Source organism: Jaminaea rosea (assembly GCF_003144245.1).
Source record: "Jaminaea rosea strain MCA 5214 unplaced genomic scaffold BDZ90scaffold_8, whole genome shotgun sequence".
In the NCBI taxonomy this organism is placed as follows: domain Eukaryota; kingdom Fungi; phylum Basidiomycota; class Exobasidiomycetes; order Microstromatales; genus Jaminaea; species Jaminaea rosea.
In genome coordinates, this window is record NW_020289982.1 from 142118 (window position 1) to 162099 (window position 19982).

At 59.5% G+C, this 19982-nt stretch overlaps 9 protein-coding genes across 9 annotated transcripts; 4 read left to right on the top strand and 5 right to left on the bottom strand.

Moving 5' to 3' along the window:
- Nucleotides 1-256: 256 nt before the first annotated feature.
- Nucleotides 257-1540, top strand: BDZ90DRAFT_252950 (hypothetical protein; the record flags this gene model as incomplete). The annotated part of the gene is made up of 3 exons (XM_025507777.1): nt 257-596; nt 684-1231; nt 1274-1540. 3 exons carry the CDS (start codon nt 257-259, stop codon nt 1538-1540), a joined length of 1155 nt encoding a protein of 384 aa, XP_025361630.1.
- Nucleotides 1541-1585: 45 nt separating this feature from the next.
- BDZ90DRAFT_183724 (NAD(P)-binding protein) lies at nt 1586-2809 on the bottom strand. Its single transcript, XM_025503795.1, has 2 exons — nt 2077-2809; nt 1586-2001 (listed from the first exon to the last, which is right to left on the bottom strand). The coding sequence occupies exons 1-2, from the start codon at nt 2592-2594 to the stop codon at nt 1632-1634; spliced, it is 888 nt and encodes a 295-aa protein (XP_025361631.1). The 5' UTR covers nt 2595-2809; the 3' UTR covers nt 1586-1631.
- A 178-nt stretch (nt 2810-2987) lies between these two features.
- BDZ90DRAFT_232597 (hypothetical protein) lies at nt 2988-4750 on the top strand. Its single transcript, XM_025506317.1, has 5 exons — nt 2988-3102; nt 3174-3754; nt 3825-3866; nt 3942-4068; nt 4146-4750. The coding sequence occupies exons 1-5, from the start codon at nt 3013-3015 to the stop codon at nt 4338-4340; spliced, it is 1035 nt and encodes a 344-aa protein (XP_025361632.1). The 5' UTR covers nt 2988-3012; the 3' UTR covers nt 4341-4750.
- On the bottom strand, nt 4271-5619 carry BDZ90DRAFT_232598 (hypothetical protein). Its single transcript, XM_025506318.1, has one exon. The coding sequence runs from the start codon at nt 5422-5424 to the stop codon at nt 4714-4716; it is 711 nt and encodes a 236-aa protein (XP_025361633.1). The 5' UTR covers nt 5425-5619; the 3' UTR covers nt 4271-4713.
- A 334-nt stretch (nt 5620-5953) lies between these two features.
- BDZ90DRAFT_260699 (hypothetical protein) lies at nt 5954-7989 on the bottom strand (the record flags this gene model as incomplete). Its single annotated transcript, XM_025508282.1, has 2 exons — nt 5954-7579; nt 7657-7989. 2 exons carry the CDS (start codon nt 7987-7989, stop codon nt 5954-5956), a joined length of 1959 nt encoding a protein of 652 aa, XP_025361634.1.
- Nucleotides 7990-8979: 990 nt separating this feature from the next.
- BDZ90DRAFT_220916 (putative carnitine O-acetyltransferase mitochondrial precursor) lies at nt 8980-10889 on the top strand (the record flags this gene model as incomplete). The annotated part of the gene is made up of 2 exons (XM_025504452.1): nt 8980-9283; nt 9358-10889. The coding sequence occupies 2 exons, from the start codon at nt 8980-8982 to the stop codon at nt 10887-10889; spliced, it is 1836 nt and encodes a 611-aa protein (XP_025361635.1).
- Nucleotides 10890-10968: 79 nt separating this feature from the next.
- Nucleotides 10969-13415, bottom strand: BDZ90DRAFT_232600 (hypothetical protein; the record flags this gene model as incomplete). The annotated part of the gene is made up of 2 exons (XM_025506319.1): nt 11481-13415; nt 10969-11390 (listed from the first exon to the last, which is right to left on the bottom strand). Coding segments are annotated over exons 1-2 (2048 nt in total), but the record flags the coding sequence as incomplete, so codon positions are not given.
- Nucleotides 13416-13868: 453 nt separating this feature from the next.
- BDZ90DRAFT_214137 (Zn-dependent exopeptidase) lies at nt 13869-17039 on the top strand (the record flags this gene model as incomplete). The annotated part of the gene is made up of 3 exons (XM_025504188.1): nt 13869-15180; nt 15601-16482; nt 16531-17039. Coding segments are annotated over 3 exons (2703 nt in total), but the record flags the coding sequence as incomplete, so codon positions are not given.
- Nucleotides 17040-17162: 123 nt separating this feature from the next.
- On the bottom strand, nt 17163-19979 carry BDZ90DRAFT_183842 (hypothetical protein). Its single transcript, XM_025503796.1, has 2 exons — nt 19646-19979; nt 17163-19577 (listed from the first exon to the last, which is right to left on the bottom strand). Exons 1-2 carry the CDS (start codon nt 19782-19784, stop codon nt 17272-17274), a joined length of 2445 nt encoding a protein of 814 aa, XP_025361638.1. The 5' UTR covers nt 19785-19979; the 3' UTR covers nt 17163-17271.
- Between the last annotated feature and the right edge of the window lie 3 nt (nt 19980-19982).

Genomic DNA, 19982 nt, shown 5'->3' on the forward strand with positions numbered 1-19982 from the left:
GGCGCGATATGACTCCACGACAGACCGGGACAATCGTCAGCACCCGCTCGCACATGAGGCAGATGCCTTTCATGGACTGCTCTCGCGACTTTCGGGCCAATTTTGCTCCACCCTTGCCGCCGCAGGCTCAAGAGAAGCAATCTCCGTCCCCTCCAATCTGACGCGCCCCCTCTTCTCCCGCAGCGCCAGCGATGACGGCAAACTAGTTCTCCACCTTTCCTCGCCTCCTTCTCCTTGCACCGAGGTCCTCCACCCCATGCTCTCCCTCCTGCCTTGCAAGAGGGCAGCCGGACTTGCGAGCGTACTGGAGCCGCATAAGTGGTTGGAGACGGAGTGGCACGGCATTGAGCTCAACATTCGTCGACGAAGCGGAGGCGAAGGGTGGGAGGTAGTAGTCAAGGTAGGAAGCGTGTGGAACGGGGTTGCAAGAAATGGCAAGAGGGACTTCTCCATGAGCAAGATCATGGGGGAGCCGCTACGCTCGACTTGCCCGCTTGCTAGTAGCAGCTTTGTCACTCTTGTGGCTCCGCAGGATGGGAGCGACTTTACTGCTGAACCTTTGCAGATTGGCGCCTTCATCGAGGCGGACGCGCAAGGTGGTGACGAGGAGCAGAACGACGCTGAGGACAAGGCTAAGCGGGAGCATCCTCTCATCACCCTGGCGGGCAAGCTACGCAAGGAAGGACAGCTGCGCTACGACACTGCCTCCTTCCTTTCTACCGCACCCGACCTGGACGTCTCCCTCCAATGGCTCAGCGAAGAGAAGTTCAATTACATTGCCGAGCGGCTCGTCCTTCCGGCACCCTCCTCTCTGTCCTCTCCAAGCCTCGGCGTACGTCGCTCCTTCATCTCGTCCTCCGCCCTCAGCGGGACCCTGCAACTCCACCTCACCAATCCCCGCCCAGACACATCTCGTCGGCTCATTTACAGGGACGTCCTCCCCTGGTTCCTGGACTTCTCCCTCCCTACCTCGCACTCCGTCACCACACTCCAGCCTCAAGACCCCAATTCGCCGTACATCCGCTTCGAGTCAGACGAGAAGCGCGATGCGGTTCGAAGGGTGAGCTACACGCCCTCCGCGCCCAGGAGAGGCCCTGCGGTACTGGAGTTGGAACTCGTCGTCCCGCCTGCCAGTGAAGTGACGTGGAGTGTAGAATTTGACAAGGAGACGCTGCGCTATGAGGAGCACCCACCCGATGCGCATCGCGGTCTCGACGTAGGCGCTGCGACTGTGTGGGAGGTGGAGGACGACGATGCGCGGGACGACCCGAAGGGCACTGCACGACCGCCTCGCCCTTTGCCGGGGAGGGTGTGGAAGACCCAAGTGGGGCTCATCGAGGTGGCAGTGCCCGACTTCTCGATGCCCTACAACGTCATCATCTTCACTTCGACGATTATTGCCTTGTTCGCAGGAAGCGCGGTGAACATTCTTACGAGGAGATTCACGGATGTCGAGGTGCCGCCGGATCTCGTTAGTGCGGCAGCTGCGGTGGTAGGCGTAGCGAGTAAGAGGCTAAAGGGCAAGGAAAAGGCGATGTAGACGAAGGTAGAGCGGGGAAAAGCATCTGCAAAATGGTATGATTAATCGCAACACGTCCAGCTGTCCCGATCACGGTCCGATCTGGCCCCACCTACGCTCCACTTGCCCTCTTCTTATTTCTCTCCTTTACGACAAAATTCCTCGTAATCCTGTCGCCAAGCCCCATAGGCATCGCATTGAGGAATTTCAATCCCCTGGCATGCGCACCCCACGGCACGATGACCGGTCCAGGCCTCGAGCTCATCCAGCCCGGCGCAAGGGAGGCGATGGCAGACTTGACCCAATCGTGTGAGGTGGGCATCATGCTTGTCGGTGGGCCGTCATTCATACCGCTGATGACCGTACCAGGGACCATGCAGACGACGTCTACTTGAGAGGGGGAGGGGGAGCTATGTTGCTCATTGTAGAGGGAGCGGGAGAAGTGGAGATTGTAGGCTTTTGTGCCACTGTAAACGGAGAGGCTACGCATGCGAGGGGTGAGAATGACGGTCAGTCTCTTGCCTCCCTCGCTCTGAACGTATGCCGCGCATACTCACTAAGGGCTCGGCGCCCACGCCCCGAGACTGGCAACATTAATGAGCAGCGCCGGTCCCCCTGCGGCCTTCATCTTGGGCAAGGCTCGCTTCGCAACCAGAGTGGGGAACATGGTGTTGAGCGCAACCATCGCACACGCATCCTCATCGCTGACCTCCTCGAGCAATGGATAGTCTTGATTCGTGATGCCGATGTTGTTTACCACGACGCGCAGCGAGAGGGAGGGGTCATCGATGGCTTCGGCGATCTGGCCAAGCTGAGGTGGTACTGACCCGGCGTCCGCTACCAATGTGCGAACTTCAATCGGGCGTGAGGACGAGGCTGATGCGCCAGTGAGGTCCGCCTTGACTTTGTCCAGCTTAGCCTGGTCGCGCCCATGGATTAGGACATTGAAACCTAGCGCGGCCAGCTGGGAGGCCCACTCGTAGCCCATGCCGTTCGTCGCGCCCGTGACTAGAGCCCACGAGGGCTTGGTATCGTCGGTAGACTGGTATCTGCGAAGAGCGTGGGAGGCGGTCATGACTGATTGAGATGGGGAAACAGACGTGAGGATAGGAGGTCAAGACGAGAAGACGCGAGAGAGCGGACAGAGCAGGACAAAGCGGAATGACGGACAGGCGGATGTGCAAGCATTCCGCGCTCCACAGTGTAGGCCTTGCCCGGCCGTCAAGGCTTACTTCGATGTCTACCTTTGATCTGGTTTGGTAGTCTTCTTACGATTTGGTGATTGAAGCAAGGCCGCTTTTATGACTCTCCATCCCATCTCTCTTCGATTGACTGAGGCCAGAGCTGTTGCTCCCACGTCGGCCCGATTGCCGCCTCCGGCCCGGCGATCTTGATTCGTGCTCGGCACGGGCCATCGCGTTTAAACCGGAAGCCCAAGTCAGTTTTGACCCTTCCCTCTTTCCTTACGCTCCTCATCCTTCAGCCGTAAAAACATGGCTCCGCTGACCTCACAGGAGCTCAGGCTGGACTCACGAAATGAACATGAGGACTCGGCCACCTTCAGCGCTCCATGGAATGAGATTGTACGTGCGCTTGCCTCTCCCTTCCACTTGACAGCTCGCAGCTTACCTCTCCTCCCGCTTCGCACCCGCAGTGGACGATTGGCGTGTCCCCGCAAGGCGGCTATTCCCTCTCCCTCATGATTCAAGCAGCACAAGCATGGGTCCGCCTCCCCTCTACCCACTCTCACCCAACTGCGGCCCCGCACATCGACCCGCTGCACGTAAGCGCAACCTTCGTGTATCCGCAGTCCATCTCCAAGCCGCTGAGTATCGTCGTCAAGCCACTCAAGAGGGGCAAAGGAGTGACTCTGGCCCAAGTAGACCTGACACAGGAGAACACAGTAGTATTGACGGCCAAATTGTACCTCACGAACTTCGCCGCAAGAAGAGGAGCGGACCCACCAATAAAGGGGCCGTCCTTCCCTTCGCATCCCTGTCCCCTCACCAAGCCAGGCGAAGTCACGTCACAATCAAAACACTACGGCGGTAAGCAGGTCAAGTTCAGAGAACTGATATCCATGCGGCGTGATGATGCTTTTGAGGAGAGGAACAAGGGCAAAGTGGCGGGGGCGTGGTTTGAGATTACAGGCGATGGGGAGCGGGATGGGCTCGCGGACGGCAAGGAAAGAGGGGTAGGATATCACTGGCTGCCGATCTTTTGCGACATGTACCTGTGAGGAGGCGATGCTGCGTCATTCAGCTGAGCCAGGACTTGCTGACCCACTGACGCTCTTCGTCCGCAGTCGCCCCCCAGAACAGCGCGACCTCTACCCTAAGGGAACAGCGTGAGTGTACGACAGATCACGCTTCACCTGACGTCGCATTGTTGACTCCCCTCCTTCTTGCTGCCTCGCCTGTAGCTGGTGGTACCCGACCCTCTCCCTCTCAATAGAGTACAAGCGCTCCCTCCCGCAAGACGTCCTCCTCCGTCGGTGGGGTGAAGTGTCCTGGGTCGACTTTACCCAGGATGGGCAATATGACAATAGCGTGAGCCTGACCCACGGTGCCTTCACGCCTCTCCTCTCTCAGGCTGACTTGTTCTCCCTCGGACTTGTTCGCGGCAGGTACAAATCTGGAGCCATCCGGCAGATAACCATCTCCTCGACCCATCAATGCGAGAAGAGGACGGCCCGCAGATCCTGGCCATCGCGAGGCAGGTGGCCTTGTCTACACCGCTGGGACAGCAAGGAGGTGAGAAGAGGAGGATGCAGGCTAGGAGCACCAGCGAGCAGGGCGAAGGAAAAGGGGCGAAGCTATGATTGGCCAGTGGGCGTGCCGATGGGCGAGCGATGCAGGAGCGAGGTCATGAGGACAGTGAAATCGTGTTACGTCTAATGAGGAGAGGGAGCTACAAGTCGAGGAGGGAGATGACAGCGAGGGGAGCAGAAAGAGAATTATAGACATCTTGGAGAGGGCGATCCGCGCAGCGGGTTTGCGAGAGGAGAAGGTCCGTTAATGTGTCGTAGGTGACGATCGTGAGGTAGAGTAATTTGATGACAGGGCAGCGATACGTTGGTCACTGTGGCGTAGCAGAGTGTTCGAGGAGTTGGTTGGCTGGCTGTCCATCGTTCTGCTTGATGCGATGAGCTGCTGCTGCTGCTGTTTCGATGCTGATACTGTCCATGACCCACCTCACAGTGCCCTACCCAAGATGTTCCATCCTGATAACCCCACAGCCAACAGGGTAGCCACCAGCCCCACTACCAGCGGTTGCGGCATGTACCCCAGCCCAGCCCCACTCTTGCAGCTTGCACAAATCCACCCAGCGCTCAAAGGCGTATACGCCTGAGGGATGTAAAGCGCAAATTGCACCTTCTGATTCGGCTGGAACACCCCGGGGCTTGCTCCCACGCCGAGTCCCCTCTCATCCATTACCTGCAATCTATACGTCTCCTGCACTAGCGCTGGCAGATTGCTCGCCGCAGCCGTCATTGAGTAGCTATACGGGTTCCAAATCGCCTGCGTGGCAGTCCCGGGCAGCGTGGCAATGGGATAGGTGTTCTTGTTGCTCGTGCAGTACGCTTGGAGCGTGAGGGAAGTAGGGTAGGAGAGGATGCTAGTGAAGTTCCATGCAAAGGTGACGTCTACTCCAGGAGCGATCTTGTAGTAGGAGGCTTCTGCGGTCTGGACAGGCTGGGTTATCGTGATGCCTCCGGCTGGGGCGGATGAGGGGATTGAGACGCCCGTCGTGGAGGCGGTATTGCCGCCATTGTTGCCATTCTGGGCTGCGGTGGTGGTTGTGGGTTGGATGATGGGGTCTGCTGCTTGAGCGAGAGCGGGAGTGAAGGCGAGTGCAGTGCAGAGGAGGAGGAAGAGGGTGGGAAGCTGGCATGGTGTCATCATGGTGGAGAGCGTGGAGCCTTTGCTCCTGGTCGTGAGTGCGACGTGCAAGAGTGGAGCGAGTGAGGTGTAGAGGGATAGTTGATGCTGATGATGAGGACGGCAATGAAGCGAAGGAAGGCGACGTGTGTGCGCGTCCTGGCCTCTTCTCTGAGAAGTCGATGGGAATGGCAAGTGAAGCAAGGAGGTGCGAGAAGCGAGGAAGCGAGGGAGAAGTCCAAGTCCAACAGACCCGCCTCAGGGTTCCAGAGAGCAGGCGGGCACTTTTGGCTGGACTGAGACGCGGGAGTGCGACGCCCTCACGAGACGGGGCTGTGAGTCGGAGCTCCGCCCGAATTTCTCGAGCTCGGGCCTCGTTGAGAGTGGTCACAACCAAGAACTCTTGGAAGGTGCTGCGGGAAGCGATGAAAGGGGACAATGACATGATTGATGCGATTGCATGGTGGTGACTTGGTTTTCGTGTATGAAGAGCGTTTTGCGTTCTGCGCTCTGACTGTCATCTCTCACTCTCTCGATTAGCACGGACCCCCATTCACGCGTCCACCAGCCTCAAACCCCCCACCAACTCCTGGCTCGCCGCATTACCCTGCAACAAATAGCGCAGTGTGAACACGGCATGCTCCCGGATATACGGATTGCTCACATCCAGCTTGGTCATTCCCAACACGAGGAGCAGTCCACCACTCTCCCTCACCAAATCCTGCACGGCCCGCACTTGGTCTCCTTCCTCTGCATTCTCTAACGCTGAGCGCTCCTTGAAGGACTCGGGGAGGGATGACGGGGAGTGCTGGAAGACTAGGACGCCGAGAAGTTGCACGAGGGCTCGATTGAGGTGATCGAGCCGCGGACGGTCCGGTTCGGCTTGTGGGCCGGTGCCGCTGAGACCAGTAGAGGTGTGTGCGTGCCCTTCTGGCAGGCTGCCATTCCCATTTTGCCCCATCCTAGATGTGAAGGGCGAGATAGCAGGTGCAAATTCGCCCACCGCTCTGAGGAGCTCTACCACTGCCTCCACAAACTCGCGTGTCCTCATCCTGCGCAAGACTTCTTCGCTCTCCAGCCTGAACTGCTCGTCGTCCTCCATCCCTTCGCAGCCTATCATGCCCAGCTGGATGAGGTTCTCCAGCACAAGTACCAGAGCAGCGTGCACCCCGAGCAGGCGGCGGTCAACATGACCTGCGCTGTGCTGAGAGATAGCGCCGCGAATGAAGGTGGCTAGCCTTGCAAACTCGTCGACGAGTACGCCAAACTGGTCCATGCTTGAGTTCTCCCTCATTGTGTGCTGCTGGCCACCCGCGTTGATCCAAGCATCGACTGTCTTTAGCAAGAGCGTTTGCTCGGTGGTGACAATCTCCTCGTGCTGCCCGTCCAGCTCTCCCGAGCCGACGCAAGCAGGCCCGAGATTGCGGTACATGTGCCTGAACAGCCCGATTTCGAACAGGTGAGCGAAGATGGCGTAGCCCACTGTGACTTGCATGGAGCTGGAAGGGGAAGAATGGGTCGATGTGCGCTTGTGCTTCGATAGCTTCTGCGCTCGCGGCTTCGAAGCTGGTGTTGAAGGCCCATCGTGGAGGTCGAGCTCCCCCACACCAAAGTCTTCCAGCTCGCCGTCGTCATCGTCGTCGTCTTCGTCACTTTCGCTATGTCCATTACGCCCAAGCCTATGGTCACCCTCGTCGTCCTCTGCAAGCGTTGTTTCGAACAAGTGGAGCAGCTGGCCCAAAAGCCTCCGTCCTGCCAAGCTGGCAGCCAGGGCAGTCGAGTTGGTGGCGGACGACTTGATGCAGTTGAGCAGCAGCACCTGAACCGCTTCGACCGTACCGGCGTCAGGGGAGGCAAGAAGATTCTGCAGCACCTCGACGCGTTGTGTCGCTTCTTGGCTTGCTGTGCCATTGACTGCGCTGCTAGGCCTGACCACCCTCAACTTGTGGAAGAGGGCCTTCTGTAGGTTCTTGTGCATCGTGACCATATTGCAGAGCAGCTGCACTAATGTGCGCACGAGCGGCTGTATCTCAGGGTCGCTGCTGAATGCCAAGCTCGAGCCTAGTCGGAGGAGGGCAAGCGTGTCGCTGCAGAGGCAGTCGAAGATGAGCTGCTGGGCTTGTGGGTGACCGGCTACGAGGTTGCGGAGTAGGCGGGAGGAGAGGAGAGACAGGTGAACCTGCGACGAGAAGAGCGAAAGGAGTTGAGTACTGATGCCGAAGGACGCCTCCCCTTGGCCGTCTCTCTCGTACCCACCTTGATCTGCACCCGCTCAGACTGCGAGAAACCAGAAGGCTCCTTAGCCTTGATCTCGAAGACGCTCTTCCACAATGGCGCGAAAACGGCTGCTCCTCTCGGCGATCCCGATCCAGACTCGCGCAGGGCAAGTAGAGGTAACAGCTCCTCTCTTACGCCTTCGAGGTTGGTTTGCGCCAGCGATGACGCCTGCTGCAATGCTAGGAGGAGGTCGGACTCGCGCACGGGGGCTGGCGAAGATGAAGACGACGATGGTGAAGAGCCTTCGCTGAGCAGACCATCACGCAAGAAGGCTTTCAGCGCGGCTGGTACCGAGGTAGACGAGGTGGTCATCTCGCGAGCGGTGAGACGGCGATGGGGATGGTGGGAATACTGGTCGTTTGAACCCTTGATCTCGACAGCACCGCCTGGCTGCTATCTGGTCGTCCTTGACTCGCGCGTTCCTTCGGCGTCCATTCGGACGGATGCAGCGGCTTGAGTCGCTCGACTCGCAGTCCGTGCCCTCGCAATCTACGCGGCGCACCACTTCACGCCAGGCCACGAGGCGCGAGGCGCAGGCAGCCAGCTAAGCGTCCACGAGACGATGGGATGATACGATTGCAGTGAGGAATGGCGGATATGTCAACAAAGGGGGCGGTGAAGGAAACGAGGTTGATGTTGCAGACAAGCCTTGTTCGAAGTCAGATGGATCGCATGCTAGATCGCTCATTGGCCCTTCTCGTGGCTCCGGCGGTTGCAGCTCATCGACGCAATCACGCGGATTCACGCCGAGAGCCGGAGCCCACCACCACTCGACTTCGACCTCTGCGATCAGACGCCCTTCTCCTCGAGAGATGGCCCACGCAGCGAGCGACAGCATGATCAGAGCAATTGATACATCAAATTGGAAAGCATCGTGACCACAACCTGCTTGTTGCTGTGCTCTTCTTGCATCAGGCTTTCGCGGGGTCCCACACTATGGCCGACTTGGCCGTCGGCGAATGGGGCAGGCGGGGGGTGGGCCAGCCACGCTCACTGCCCGTCGCCCGGTCCGCCCTGTCGGCGGAGGCAGGCGCATCTCTCCGGCAATTGGCGAGGGGAGAAGGGAAGGCGGCCCTCGCAGAAAGCGTAGCTCCACCCGAAGAGGTAAAACGTCGACCAAGGATTCGCAGCATTGAAATCGGCTTCTCCTCTTTCCTTCCTGACCCCAATCATCTTGCATCCTTCAACTCCTCTGCGTCGGCTGGCATGCTCCTCCCCCGCCAATCACTGGCCACCGCCCGATCAACTCGAACATCGACGACGCCCATCCTCCGCCTCTCCCAGCAACAACAGCGTCGCACCATGATCCTCAAGGCATCGACCCTCGCCAATGGCAAGGGCAAGCTCTTCGAGGGGCAGCAGTCCCTTCCTTCTCTCCCCGTCCCCGCCCTTGAGCAAACCTTGAAGAAGTACCTGCGCTCCACCGTGCCTCACCAGGCCAACGAACAGGCCCTCGAGAAGACGCAGGCGGCTGTCGAGTCGGCTCTCAGCGGCAAGGACCACGAGCTCTTCATGACCCTCCAGAAGCGATTGCAGGAGCGTGCTGCCTCGCCCGAATCGGACGGCAACTGGCTTGCTAGCTGGTGGAACACCGCAGCTTACATGTGTGAGTGTCAGCGAGGCGCCCGAGATGCCCTTCTCCCCTTGCTAACCCGTCTTATCTACGCCCCTCGCCGCCAGCGTATCGCGACCCCGTCGTCCCATACGTCTCTTACTTCTACGCACACAAGGACGACAAGCTGCGCACTACTGCGCCGAAGCGCGCATCTGCCCTTCTCAAGGGCGTTCTGGCCTTCCGCAAGCTCGTCGAATCCGAAGAGCTCGCCCCGGAGAAGACCAAGACAGGCTACCTCTGCTCTGGCTCCTACCCTTGGATGTTCAACGCCTCGCGCATCCCGGTCAAGGGAGAGGACGAGGCTGTCAAGTACCCGGCGGACAAGAACAACCATGTAGTGGTGGTGAGGAAGGGCAGGTTCTACGAGTTTGACCTCGTGGATGGCAGTGGGAAGGAGCTCAGCGCGGCGGATATTGAGGCGCAGCTGGACAAGATCCTCGCCCAGGCCTCTGAGCCCGAGTCTACGCCTGTTGGCGCCCTCACGTCGGACAACAGGGACAAGTGGCTCTCCTCCCGCGAAACTCTCATGTCCGCCTCGCCCAAGAACAAGGAGGCGCTCGAGCGCATCCAGTCTGCCGTAATTGTCCTCTGCTTGGACGACCTCAAGCCCGTCACGCGCGAGGACTCGGCATGGCAGCTCTGGTACGGCGATGGCAAGAACCGTTTCTACGACAAGCAGCAGCTCATCGTCTTTGACAATGGCAAGTCGGGCTACATGGGCGAGCACTCCACCATGGACGGCACGCCCACGCTCCGCATGAATGACTTCATCATCCAGGCCATCGCCGCCAACAAGATCGACATGGGCGCTTCCGAGCCGCAGGGCAATCTGGGCACCCCCAAGCCGATTGGCTTCGAGCTCGATGCAAAGAGCAAAGATGCGGTCAAGCAGTCGATCAGCAACTTCGAAGCCCTCAAGGCCAAGCACGATCTCTCTATCCTCGACTTCCAGGGCTACGGAAAGAATGCCATCAAGGCGTACAAGTGCTCACCGGACGCATGGGTTCAGATGGTCATCCAGCTCGCATTCTTCAAGAAGCATGGCCACCCTGCCCCAACGTACGAGTCTGCGCAGACCCGCAAGTTCAAGTGGGGACGAACAGAGACGATCCGCTCTTGCTCGCCTGAGTCGCAGGCATTCGTCGAAGCGATGCAGGACCCCGTCGGGAGGGATGAGGACAGGTACGCAAAATTCCAAGCGGCGGTAAAGCAGCACCTCAACTATGCGACTTCAGCTGCGGACGGACAGGGGGTGGATCGCCACTTGTTCGGACTGAAGAAGCTCCTCAAGGATGGAGAGGAGGTGCCCGCCCTGTACAAGGATGAGGCCTTTGGCAAGTCCTCCAACTGGCAGCTGTCCACCTCTCAGATCTCGAGCGAGGTCTTCTCTTCTTGGGGGTACGGTGAGGTAGTCCCGGATGGGTACGGCTGTGCGTACGCTATCAAGGGTGACTCGCTCACGTTCACGGTTACGAGTTTGAAGCTGGGAGCTGGGGAGCTGACCCACTACTTGAATGAGGCGGCGTTGGAGTTGAGGGAGATGCATGACAGGTTGGCAAAGGCGAGGGAGGCCGAGAGTGGCAAGGGGAAGTTGTGAGAGCGCCGCGTGAGGAGACGTTGGATGTTTTTGCTTAATGTTGATGCCGTTCGGCTACTAGAGGACGATATGCATAAGAGTGAAGCTGTGAATGGCATGTGTGATAAATTGAGTCCATGTACGACGAACATCAGAAAGCAAGGACAAGGCAGTGAAGGATGGGAACAGATGGCTGGTTGGCTTGACTATCTGCCCTGGTATTATTGCCCCAATCCTCATCTACCTCCTGCTAACGGTCCTGAACAAACTAACAGCAAATACCGTCACGTACGCCAACAAGGTTGTAAAGCTCAACCCGATGAATGCTCCCTGCAATCTACAGATGTATGGCTGCAATCCCGGGTTCTGAAGCACGTTGGGACCCTCAGCTTCCGCGCAAGAACCGGACGAGGAGGCAGAGGTGTTGAATGGGGAGTACCAGTTCACGCAGACGAGGGAGGAGGTGGCGTAATTGTCGAACGTGAGGGAGAGGAGTGAGGACCAGAGGGAGATGAAGATGAGCTGCGTGCAAAGGAGAAGGACGAGGGGAAGGGGATCCCAGTCAGGCCACATGTGCGTGGATGTCTCGAGACACGGTTCTCGCCTACTCACCTCGATCAACTGGTACCCCAGCTTACTACCAACGCTCCAAAGCCCGATCGGTCTCCCAAAGTACTCCAACCACACCTGCGTCGCCACATGCACTAGACTCAATGGCGCTACCACAATTCCGAACAGTGGGGACGACCCAACGCTGTCGCTAGCCCTCTGTGCTCGCAACGTGATGTAAAGCTTGATCGCAATCGCGAGCGTGGCGGTCGTGAAGCAGAGATTGATGCAGCGCAGCAGCAGCGGGGCAAAGGGATGGTGCAGCAGGAAGGAGGCCCACGCCGATTCGGTCGTGGAGCGATGCGTTGAGGCGTCTCCGTGGATGGCGCGACCGGTCTTCTCGTCGAAGGAGATGATGGGGGCGCCACGACTGCCTTTCTTTTTGCTCTTGCGTGAGGAAGTCGAGGCGCCACGCTTGTGCCCTCTACTCTCTGAGGCGCCATTGCGTTGATTGCGGCGATTGAGACCCATGAAGGCGAGCTTTTTCTTCCCTTGTGAGCCAGAGGGTTTGCCATCCGCCTTGCCATCTCGGTCCCCTTGGTCGGCCCCATCGAGGTCGTACTGGTCCCACTGCGACGCCTCTGGCCTCCACGGTGACTCCCAGCCGGGCGTTTGAGCTTGAAAGCGAGTGAACGACTTGCCTAGCTCTTCATCATTATTGTTGGCAGGGATACGTGCGCGCATCTCCGTCGCAGGGAGGTACGAGGAGGGGTCGCTCTGCTGCTGGGCTTCCGTGTCACTTTGCTTGCTTCGGGGTATGTTGCCGCTCGAGTCGTCTCCGCTTGTGCTGGCAGGAAGGCTGTTGTCGCCCTGCTGCTGCTGCTGCTGCTGCTGCTGCTGTTGCTGCTGTGTGATTCGATTACTACTCTGCTGCCTTTTCCTCGCTCCTTGCCCGCCAAGAAATCCGGCAGCAGTGCCGGCGCTGGTCGCCTCGCCAAGCCCGATAGCGTCAGCTCGACGATCTTTCTCTTTGTCCTTGCTTTTGCCTTTGCCGTGATGGCGATGATGCTTGTGATGGTGATGATGCTCCTTCTTCTGACGTTGCCTCCCATCGATCCCACCGGGAACAGCCCCGCTCAGCCCCTGCAGATTGTCGTTGTTGTCACCGGGAACCTCCTCGTCACTCTCACACGTATCGCTCCCATCGCCGCTCTCACTGCTCCCACTACTGCTACTCTGCGAAGAGCAGGCGCTATCCCGTCTTCTAGCGCTGCCGGTAACAGCCTTGCCCTTCTTCTCGCGCTTTTGGCGCTCTTCGTCAGCGGTGCGCTCCTTCTCCTTGCTCTGGTGGAGCATAAGGAGGTGATGCTCGTGCAGCCTGTTGCGGTACTTCTTGGGAAGTGTGAAGGTCCAGAAGCGATCCGCTCCGCTGCTGCCTTCGTCTTCGTCGCCATGAGGTGAGGAGGAAGTGGCGCCCGTTGGTGTGGGCGCATTGCTGCTTCGTCCGCCCATGCCGCCTACTGAGGCTGAAGGGGTGGATATCGGACCTGGAGGTCGGGTCTTTGACGATGAGGGTTGAGGTTGGGATGCTGCGGGTTGTTTGTTTTTGCTGCCGGACGAAGAAGCTTGAGCTCCCTGGCTGGCGTCTGCTCCTCCCTCTAGGCCTCCGACATCATCCTCTGTATCCCTCGCCCAAGCCGGCGTAGTTATAACGCTGCGCCGGTCCTGTTTTCGTCTCGATGCTGTCGTAGAAGGAGCGCTGCCGATGCTGCCCACGTTGTTGTTGATGCTACCTCCACCGCCTTCGCTGCGACGACGAGCGTCGCGGATCGACGACATGTCGGGATAGCGGTATGAGGAGGAGGACGATGAGGGGAAGATGTCGAAGCAAAAGCTCGTGGGAAAGGAGGGAAGGAAGGGGAAAGGAGCTAGCCTAGGGTCCGGTGCTCTCGCCCTCTCGGTGATGACGCCAAGGAACGCGGGCGGACACAAATGAGGCGGCGGGCCGGGCGAGCGGAGTGTGACACAATCGAGACCAAGAGTCGTGCGGGACACGGACGGACAGAGAGGCGAGCAGAGACTCGATTCCTTGGTCTCAGGCACGGCTTGGATATTGGAACGTCTTCGCCTCGCAGCACCGTATCAAGTTTAGAGCTCGACTGGCGCTACCACGACGACGACGAGTGGAGAGGAGTGAATATCGTCGAGGAGAGCGCGATGAGTCAAGGTATCACGGAGAGGATGCAGGCCACTTCGCTCCTGGATCCACCTGCGCTGGTCCACACGCTCGCTCACGGCGCACACGACTCGTCAAGCTCATCATCCTCCGTCCTCGCTTTGGCGGTCAGCGCGAGCGACAACGTCAATGGAGATGGCCCTCTCATCTTTTCCGCCACCTCCTCTTCAGAATCGATCCACGTCTTCTCCTCTCACACATACCTGTCACACCCAACCACTCCCCAGCTACACGGGCACACGTCGTCCATCCTCGCCCTCGAAATCGCCCCCTCCCCTCGCAATTGGCTCTTCAGCGCGTCAGCAGACGGCACGGTTCGGATCTGGGATACGATCAGCTTGGAGTGCTTGTATGTGATACTGGTACAGGGAGACGATGAGGAGGACAGCAGTGTAGGAGACGTATTCGCACTGAGGTGGCAGAAGGAGACGGAGACGTTATTCATTGGATGCCAAAATACGAGCTTGAGATGGTGCAGCTTGGCCAAGCTGCCGTACTCAAATAGGAGTAGGAGAGTGAGGGGAGCAAAGGCTACAGACGCTATCGGCAGAGGAGCTCGTTCACGCGCCTCGGGCAGCGACGACGAAGACGAAGACAACGAGCTCGACGCAATATCCTCACCTGCGACGGCTGCGGCAGGCGCGTCCTCCTCAACCTCTCGCTCCTCCGCCATTCCGATCCCAACACCTCCCCTCGTGCGGCCACACAAGTTCTTTGACTCAGATGCGCTACGACAAAGCAACAATGCAGCGACTGCCCAGGCATTAGGGCTCTCATCCTCTTATCCGTCAAGAACTAGCAGCTTCTCCGGCCCGCCATCGCCTGGACCTCGTACGCCTCCATTGAGCAGCAGGATGGGCCGATATCCTTCTCACCAGGGAAGTCCGGGGCCGAGCGCCCCATCACCGGTACTGCCGGCTGCTCCCAACATCGAGGCCCCGCCAGCGATGGGCGCTGATTCTCAGAAGCCAGCGAGGACTGCACGCTACATGCAACTTGGCCCCTCCTGTGTCCTTCCCAACGCACACTATGGATACATCTATGCGTTAGCCCTCTCTTCGTCGCCGTCCATGACCTCCTCTACCACACCCCCTCTGCTTGCCTCGGGCTCAGGGGACGAGGATGTTAAATTGTGGGCTTGTCCCACGCCATCCTCATCAACGGCGTCGTCAACGAGCTGCCTAGAGCTGGTCTCCACCCTGCCCGGCTCCTCGACCACTAGCGGCGGAGCAGTCCTTTCACTCGCAACGTGGGGTCAGACCACACTCTTCGCCGGCAAGCAAGACGGCGGAATAGACGTTTGGGATCTGGACACGCGCGCTCTCCTGCGAACGTTGGAGGGAGGGCACGACGATGATGTGCTCTGCCTTGTTGCGCAAGAGGGTGGGGAAGACGAGGGGGACGGAGCAACTCTCATCAGCGCAGGCGCAGATGGGCGCGTCTGCCGCTGGGATGCTGGCTTTAGGCTGACACAGCGCTGGAATGCTACGCAGCATCAGCATGGCGGAGCGGGCAGCATTCAAAGCTGTACGGTTCTCCCCGCTGAGAAGAGGAGCGGTGCCGGCCTCCGCCTTCTCACAGGCGGGTCAGACGGGCTCATCTCCGTCTGGCAGCTCTCCTCCCATTCCGACACCACCGCAGCGACTAACAGCGTCATCAAGCGCGTCGGCTTTGAGCTTGACACCCCCTCCAACACCACCACCACCACCACCACCTCCTCCTCTTCCATACGCTCAGCTCCGCGCAACATCTCCTACGATACCCTCCTCCCCTCTCTCGCTGCTTTCGTAGCATTTCGGTCCGTTTCCTCATCCGACTCCTCATCAGAAGGAGCCGCAACGCAACAGGGATACCACCGCGAGCAGAGCAGGCAATGTGCCTACTGGCTGAAAACCCATCTCTCTTCCCTCGGTGCTAGCCAGTCCCAAATCTTGCAGGGCGCTCCAGGCCGGAACCCGCTCGTCCTCGCCACATTCGAGGCTCGCAGTGGGCTTCCGTCAGCGTCCCCCTCGTCAACAAGGAGAAAGCGTGTGCTATTCTACGGCCACTACGACGTAATCACCGCCCCCTCGACTGGAGGTGGGGGAAGTGGCTGGAGGACGGCATCGCCTTGGACCTTGACGGGGCAAGACGGTTATCTATACGGCCGAGGCGTGTCAGACGATAAAGGTCCGATCCTAGCGGTCGCCTCTGCAATTCAGCGTCTCCACTCGCGTCGCAACCTGGAGGTAGATGTGGTGATGCTCATTGAGGGAGAAGAGGAGAGTGGATCGGCGGGATTCAGGGAATGTCTTGAGAGGCATAAAGGCGATATCGGTGAGGTGGACGTGGTGCTGTTGAGCAACTCTTACTGGTTGGATGAACAGACCCCGTGTGTTACGGTCGGCATGCGCGGGGTGATCAAGGCGAGCGTCACAGTCTCCAAGCCAACCAGGCGCCTCGGACACAGCACAAGCGGGTCACGCTGTGACGCCGCAGGCGGCGGAGGTGGGGACGGGGATGATGTTCACTCTGGCGTGCAAGGTGGCTCACTACGCGAGCCTATGCTCGACCTCGTACGACTTCTCGCCCATCTGTCCGATGGCGGACAGCGTGTGCTGGTGCCAGGGTTCTACGAAGATGTGGCGTCACTGAGCACAGGAGAGATCAAGGAGTACGAAGAGATCGTACAGGTGCTCAATGAGAATGCGGAGAAGGAAGCAGGAAGCAAAAGCGACAGTTCCTCGCCCAGCGTCGACTCCCTCATGGCCAGATGGCGCTACCCCTCGCTCTCGCTGCATGGCATCACTTCGTCGTCGGCGAGCACCATCAAGCCGTCCTCCTCTAACAGTATCAGCAAGTCATCATCCTCGTCGTCCTCAGCTGGACACAGCGGAGCGATCATCCCTGCCCGGGCCACTGCTCATCTCTCACTGCGTCTCGTCCCCAACCAGTCCCTCTCCACGGTACGCAATCAGCTGGAACAATACCTCCACGAGCGCTTCGACGCCGCTCAAATCGAGCTCACCTCCAGCGGCATAGCGCTCCCTCCCCCACCAGGTCGCAACACACTCACCGTCGACGTCGGCCACGAAGCCGGCTGGTGGGTGGCGGACTCCTCCAGCGCCTACACATCTGCGCTACGCGAATCCATCCGTCAAGCTTGGTCCTCCTCGGACTCTCCTGCTTCCTCATCGAACAGCCCCACCCTGCCCCTAGCAATCAGGGAAGGTGGCTCCATTCCGGCCGTCTCTATCCTCGAATCCTTCTTCTCCGCTCCAGCCGTACATTTGCCCATGGGACAGGCCAGCGATAGTGCCCATTTGAGTGATGAGAGGATTCGCTTGTTGAACTTGTTGAAGGGGAGGGAGATTGTCATGGGATGGTTGGGAAGGGTGGCGGCACTTGACGATGGAAAGTGAGAGGGAGAGGACGCGAGGTGGAAATGTCACTGTCTACATTGTACTGGGATGCCAATCGGATAGTCTAGATACAGAAAGGGAATCGCGGTCGTAGGAATGGAAGCGCAGTGGTAATGACGAAGCCAAGTTTCGATGACGATCTTGCCCTTACTACGGCTGACACTGAGCCTGATGGGTTCTACCCGTCTCTCTCTCTCGAGCCACCCTCCCCTGCTCTTCAATTTGATCCCCTTCTCTCCTCGCCATGTCCATGCTCTGCACTGACCCCACCATTTTGAGCCCAAGGACAAGGGCAAGGGCATTCTCCGCAGGGAACAGACGTGGCGCCCTGCCTGCTCCCACTCGCACTACCACTCGAAGCTACTCCACCATCCAACATCCTCAACGCCTCCTCAACGCGATCGTTCTCCAGGTAGAGACGGCGACGCTTGTGGTGCGCACCTGTCTGCGTCTGCGTCGCTGCTGCCGCTGCCGTGAGCTCGGCTGCTCCAGCTCCGGACGGACCACCACGAACAGCGCTCGTAGGCGAAGTGGCCGTCGCTGGCCCACGACCAGAGACCACGTCTGCCAGCAAGTTGAGGCCGCCCTCCCATTTGGGGAATCCGGGGTGGGCACGCAGCTGTTTGAATGCAGAGGGAATCGAGAAGCCTTGCGCGTGCGAGCTGGACGAAGGGGAGCCGAGAGGCGGCAAGGTCAGGTGGGAAGGACCACCAACGCTCCCACGCGGTCGGCGATAGTAGGATGGCGTTGCGCTGGAGGTGGGGCCCGTTGTGAGGCTTCGAGGGGGTAGGGTAGGTCGAGCAGGCGAGGCGGTTGAGCCAGAGCCTGAAACTCCACTACGCTGCTGCATCGAGAAAGAGAAGTCGCCTGAAGGAGGCACAACCCCCTGCGGTGCGGCGTTCGGCCAGCTCTCGGCCCCCGCCTGTGCGTTGTATCTCCTGGCCCCATTCGCACTGTATGGCTCTGCGGGTCTGATCGTCTGACTACTACTCGCCGTCGCCTCACTCTCCGCCTCGCTCAAGTTGGCATTATCGTCTGCGGCCACAGCCTCACAGAAGGCGGCTAGGGCAGGGTCCGTATTGCATGCCGGACAGTTACGGGGGTCGCCGGAGCACATGGCTTCGTCTGCTGTCTCGTCTTCTTCGTCTTCCTCGACGTCATCGAGGCCATCGTGGTAGCCGGGTGGGAGAGGAGTGGGCGTCCAGCTGTACATTGCGCTGCTCGTCGACGAGAGGGTGCCGGTGGAGGAGAGGGGCTGGGTCCACCAGAGCTTCTTCTGGCCAGATGATGTGCTGGGAGCCGCCTTCGACGGGGTCGTCGTGGCCGTGGACTTGGAGGCTTGAAGGAGACCGGTAGCTGCTGCGACGGCGGCTGGGGAGCGGCTGGCTGCGCCAGCGCCTATTGTCGTTGGTGGCGCGGCGGTCTTAGAGGCCGATGCGGTAGTGGTGGCCCAGAGCTTGGGCTTGTTGGATGAAGACGTAGAGAGGCGCGACGAGAGGAGTGAGGCGACGGTGACTGCCGGCCTACGTGGGACAGAGAATGACAGAGTGGTGTCATCCTGACTTTCCGATGCTGCCGGTGCCGTCGCTCCCTCGTGCACGTTCTCATACTCCGACTCTTCGATCTTGACCATCTGGTCCACCCCGTCCATCCAAGCCGCCGCAGCAGCGTTGGCCTTCTCGCTGACGTCATCGCCGTCTTCGTCCATGCCTGTGAGGTCGAGCACCGCCTCACCGCGGCAAAGGCAGGGCGTCGCATCGGTGCAGAAGCCACAGTCCCGATCCATGTCAATGTCGCTCATGGGCATGAGGTCGGGCGAGCCGCGCGTTGCCGTTGCGGAGGAGGTAGCTGCCCCTCCGCCACCGCAGCCGCGGCTTGTTGTGGCTACGGGAGGTTGCTCGAAGAAGGGCGTAAGCAAGGGCTGTGAGGCTGACATTGAATTGCCATTGCTGCCATCGAAGCGAGTGGTAGGCGATCCGAAAGTGGGGGGAGAAGGTGCCGCAATGCTCATTGCTCCAAAGCGCGAGGTCGACGCGCCCATGTGATCCGCAGGTGCGAGGGGTAGTGATTCACCCGCTCGATCAGCTGAGGACGAGGGGCGTGAGGGCAGAGGGCGCTTGCGTCGGGCTGCCAGCGTTGGCCCATTCTCCTCCCGAGGTGGTGACATTGAGGACGATGCTTCGTGCGCCGGTGCACGACATCCTGCTCCTGATTGAAGGCAGCCGTTCCACCCTTGTGAAGGGGGCTGCTGATGCGGATGGTACTGTGGCTGCTGCTGCTGGGTCTGCATGGCTCGCAGCTGACCATGCGTCTCCTGAGCCTGTAGCTGAAGATGCTTGACAGCAGCTTCGAGGTCCTTGACTTGACGCCTCAACGTTGCATTCTCCGTTGTGAGCTCCTCACTCTGGGTCCTGATTTCCCGCTGCGCTTCGGCCTCTTTGGCGTCGCGCGTGAGCTTCTCTGCCTCATATTCGGCAACCTTGGCCTCGAGGGTTGCGACGTGGTTTTGCTTACGTTCGCGAACTGGAGAGCGAACGGAATACGTGGTCAGCGGATGTCGGGAGGAAGACAGTGAGGCGCTTAGTGCTTACAAGCTCTCTGGCTTGCTCGATTCTGAGCCTGACGCTTGGTGAGTGGCTCCTCCTGGCTAGGCTTGCGGCCTGGCTTGGCTCGTTGAGGTACGACCTGTCGTTGCGAGTAACTTCCGGTCAGCGATTGGATTATCGACATTGACCCGCCCAACGCTTACTCACCCAATCCTTCTTATCTTCAAGGCCAGGTGTAGGTGTAGGACTGCCAGCTCCGGTGCTGCTGGTGGCCCTCGATATAGAGCTGGTGGCGTTGGAAGTCGAAGCGGATGCCTTCTTGGCCGCTGCGGCCGCCTTTGCGCTCGCTCGCTTCGCAGCCGTGGAAGCCTTGGTCTTGCTC

Excerpts from the sequence above, each read along its gene's own strand:
- BDZ90DRAFT_183724 (XM_025503795.1), bottom strand. The coding sequence starts at position 2,594 with ATGACCGCCTCCCACGCTCTTCGCAGATACCAGTCTACCGACGATACC. Across the intron at positions 2,002-2,076 it reads GCGTGGGCGCCGAGCCCTTA|CCTCTCCGTTTACAGTGGCA; the intron begins GTGAGTATGCGC and ends TCGCATGCGTAG.
- BDZ90DRAFT_232597 (XM_025506317.1), top strand. The coding sequence starts at position 3,013 with ATGGCTCCGCTGACCTCACAGGAGCTCAGGCTGGACTCACGAAATGAA. Across the intron at positions 3,103-3,173 it reads GCGCTCCATGGAATGAGATT|TGGACGATTGGCGTGTCCCC; the intron begins GTACGTGCGCTT and ends TCGCACCCGCAG. Across the intron at positions 4,069-4,145 it reads ATGGGCAATATGACAATAGC|GTACAAATCTGGAGCCATCC; the intron begins GTGAGCCTGACC and ends TGTTCGCGGCAG.
- BDZ90DRAFT_232598 (XM_025506318.1), bottom strand. The coding sequence starts at position 5,424 with ATGATGACACCATGCCAGCTTCCCACCCTCTTCCTCCTCCTCTGCACT.
- BDZ90DRAFT_183842 (XM_025503796.1), bottom strand. The coding sequence starts at position 19,784 with ATGTCGATAATCCAATCGCTGACCGGAAGTTACTCGCAACGACAGGTC. Across the intron at positions 19,578-19,645 it reads TCGAGCAAGCCAGAGAGCTT|TTCGCGAACGTAAGCAAAAC; the intron begins GTAAGCACTAAG and ends TTCGCTCTCCAG.